The 3,605-nt window shown below is 35.0% G+C and overlaps 1 protein-coding gene across 3 annotated transcripts; it reads left to right on the top strand.

The window, feature by feature from the left end:
• The first annotated feature begins 1,110 nt into the window (after positions 1–1,110).
• LOC133873978 (uncharacterized) lies at positions 1,111–3,266 on the top strand. Of its 3 annotated transcripts, none has more exons than XM_062311790.1 (3): positions 1,111–1,168; positions 1,266–1,442; positions 2,567–3,266. In XM_062311790.1, the coding sequence occupies exon 3, from the start codon at positions 2,614–2,616 to the stop codon at positions 3,031–3,033; it is 420 nt and encodes a 139-aa protein (XP_062167774.1). In that variant the 5' UTR covers positions 1,111–1,168; positions 1,266–1,442; positions 2,567–2,613; the 3' UTR covers positions 3,034–3,266. The 3 variants fall into 3 exon arrangements, with proteins under 3 accessions (XP_062167774.1, XP_062167775.1, XP_062167773.1); XM_062311791.1 differs by adding an exon at positions 1,603–1,672 and having other exon boundaries at positions 1,117–1,442; XM_062311789.1 differs by having other exon boundaries at positions 1,119–1,442.
• The last annotated feature ends 339 nt before the right edge of the window (positions 3,267–3,605 follow it).

The raw sequence follows: 3,605 nt of genomic DNA, 5'->3' as shown, positions 1-3,605 counted from the left end.
ATTTAAAATTACGATTTTAAAATGAGCGATTTGAAGAGAAATGATTTTTAAAAACGCAGTTAAGCGTTTGGCAAAATCGCAGTTTAGCATTTAAAATCGTAAATTAGCCTTTAAAATTCTGCGTTTTCAAAAAAGGACTATCTCACCTGCGATTTGAAAAAGCAAATTTTATGTGTTTTCAAATCGTAATTTTTAAAAATGCAGTTCCCAAACGATTTATGTTCTACGATTTAGTTTAAAATCGCACTTATTGTCTACGAAATCGCAATCCCAAACGCACCCTTATTAGGAGTAAATTTTTTTTTTTAAAATAAAAAATAAAATTTGAGCTATAGTGCTATGTAGCAGCTTACTAATTTAATGAATGCTTAGTTCCAAAGACACCCTAAACCTTACACTATTTTTCATAATAAATTAATAATAAGGGAAAATTATAGTTTAGCCTCCCAAACTGCCAATTATTTTGTAAATAATTCTATAAACTACTAACGTTTGGACTTTGACTCTCCAAACTACCAAATCGTTTCAAAAAGACTTATTTTGTCAAAATATGCCTATAATACCCCTGTTACGTCTCATTTTTCAATTAAAATGTAATAAAATTAAGCCTGCGAGCCACCCCCAGGGGTCGAGGGTGGCCTAAAAGCCACCCCAAGGGTCGGGGGGGTGGCGTGCGGCTAATGCTTATTTTTTTAAAAAAAAAAAAAATAAATTTATTTTTTTAAAAAAAAAAATTATTATTTTTCTAATTAAAAATGACACGTAACACGGTAACAGGTTTATTATAGACATATTTTTGATAAAATTGGTCTTTTTGATAGTTTTATGGTCATAGTCCAAGCGTCGGTAGTTCGTGAGGCGAAAAAAAAAAATAATAATAATAATAGTAGCATGGAGACTAGCCCCAACTCCTTTTTTTTTTTTTTGAAAAATGATATGTGCACTTATAATGTATTTGTTGTAATTATAGTATTTTTCTCTCTTTTTTTTTTTTTTTTTTTTTTTTTACCGTACGTATTCTTACTTTTACTGGTTTCCCGTGGGGCCCTTGGAGGAGAAAAAAAAAAGAAAAGAAAAGAAAAGACTCTCTTTTAACTTCTCAACCATTTTCTTCTCCTTTTACTTTCTTCCTGCCTCTTTCTTCTCTTCGGCTAAGCTCTCAAACACAGTATGGCTATGACTTATGAGAAATCTCTTCAAGCTTTAATCTTTTATGCTAACCTTTTTCTTTAGTCACATCGTTAACTGATCTGGGTTTTCATTAGTTCTCATTCAGATCATAGCTTCCACCACTTTTTGGCCCCTGCTACTTCCCGTTGAAGCTGTCAATAGAAACAAACCCAGTTGTTTCTCGAGGTTTTAATGGTTTCTTGATTGGTATAATCAGATTTTGATAAATGGGTTTTCTCTTTTACATGCAGAAAATGGATGCTTGTTATGAGGTCAGCTTCATTTCTGTTGTTTATCTCTCTTTCTATCAAACATACTATATATGAGGAAGTGATGTATGCTCTCGCCGACTCTTCCTGAAAATGTTCATTCTTTGTTTGGTTTGCTGAGAATTAGTAGGAAAAGATAATAAATTCATATTTTAAATCATAGATTGCTCGTTGTTCGGGAACTGAGAAATGAAAGACCTCTACTTCACTGAGAACAATTGGGCTCAGATTAGGCGAGTATTTCATTTTCTGGAATCCAAAACAACAGAAGATGTAGGATCTACGGTTCTCGTTTTGGTATCTTTTACTCAGTTTTCTAAACAACCAAACTGAGGATTATTGAATTGTTATTATTTTTTTGTTAGCATCGATTGTCTTTGTTTTGATCATAAAATGGACTCCTGTTTATTTGGCGATTGATAATTTGATATGGTCTGCTTGGTTGAATATGGTTCTATAAACAGCATGAATTGGTTTGTGATATTTTATTTTCTATCTCGCTTATTTATCCCTTTGTTTTTTCTGTTCATGATATGTTTGTTTACACTGGTTTCCCCTTGTTGAGTGTGGACTCTACTGATGGTTGAATTGGTTGCTAAGAAGGTTGCAAAAGGAGGAAGCCAACTAAAATTGGGAATATATAAATTTTGTTAAATAGGACCTCATAAACATAACATCCACCGAATGGATTTTATAGAACTTTTCGGTATGGTTGAGGTGAGTTCTCATTTTTCGGAAACTAAAACATCATAAAGCAATTCATTCAAGCTTGTATTTTCTTCTCTTTTCTATTCCTCGGCTTTCTCAGCAATTAAATAGAGGTATAATACAGATTTCTTATATGTTTTCACGATGGAGTGAAATTTTTTTTTTTTTTTTGGTATTCCCTTTTGTTTCCAGTAAGGCTGAGGATATGTCATCTTCTTTAAAGGTTGTTGGTTTTGGCTCAGGTTATGTGTCCCCACTGATTCCTTCTCAACTTTATTGTTGGCATGATATGAATTTCTTTGAATCCTTTTTGGCTGTGGAAGATGAAATATATTAATTTTCGTGTCATCTTATGAATTTGCAGTCTCAGTTACTACATTTTAATTTAGACCTCTAAGTTTATCTACTTGACTTTGCAGAAATCTTCTTGAATTGTTCAAAATTTTCGTTAGGGAGTTTCTTTATTATGGGTAGAGGTAGAGGGAAAGGGAAGAAGCAAACTGCTATTGCCACTCGTGAGGATCCTGGAAGTGGTGAAGAAGAAAAAATTCCAGCATACAGGAGAAGAGGAAGGCCTCAAAAACCATTGAAGGATGAAATTGAAGAAGAAGATGAAGATGTTGAAAAGATTGCAGAAGACGGCGAGGATGCTAAAGGTAATATTTCTAGAAAAGATGTGAAAAATCAGGGTATTATAGCGAATAGGCGGAAGAGGAAGAGGTCTGCCCAGGTCAAAGAAAATACAGATACAGTTGGAGTTGAGAGTGGCATTGGAACAAAGGCAAGCCCTGATGATCCAACGAAGTCCGCTGGACTCCGACAAAATGGAAGTAGGAGAAAAAGCAAACCCCGCAGGGCTGCTGAAGCCGGTGTTGAGTGCAAGTGAGCTTGTATTAGCTATTATGATAGTTGTGTACCTTCCTTTCCCTTGGTAGGGATTGAGGCTTTGTTAACCTACATATGGTTTCCCGTAATTTCTTTGCTATATGTTTTTGTAATATCGTGAGTTCCATTTCCTCTTAATGAATGACTTTGATTGGGAGGTTTTGGTACAGATTATACTGCCAGAATTTTGCATGGAGCCACCACATTTAAAAAATATTTGCTACTTTTCTGCTATTTGCCTTCCGTCATGAGCGACCAGAAGCTTCTTTTCCCCTTGCAGACAAAATTTTCTCTTATTACTTTAATCTTAAATTACATTTCTTTATTTTCCTTCTCTCTCCCCCTCCACCCCCCCTCCCCCAATAATAAAAAAAAAAAAGCACACGGCCGCATGCAAAATAGGGCATGAAATTTGGGCAGATGTGTGGATGAATGAGCACATTTAAGGAAAACCAGCAGCTTGGGTTTTCACTATATCCTAAATTCTGCAGCAGCAGCAATGAGGGCTTTGATGCAGGTTGGGGCTCAGAGATCGAAACTGAAGGCCTGGAGCTGGAAATGAGAGGATAAATG

Source organism: Alnus glutinosa, chromosome 7 (genome assembly GCF_958979055.1).
Source record: "Alnus glutinosa chromosome 7, dhAlnGlut1.1, whole genome shotgun sequence".
Classification (NCBI taxonomy): domain Eukaryota; kingdom Viridiplantae; phylum Streptophyta; class Magnoliopsida; order Fagales; family Betulaceae; genus Alnus; species Alnus glutinosa.
The sequence above is the reverse complement of the archived record's forward strand: the minus strand, read 5'-3'. Positions and strand labels throughout refer to the sequence as shown.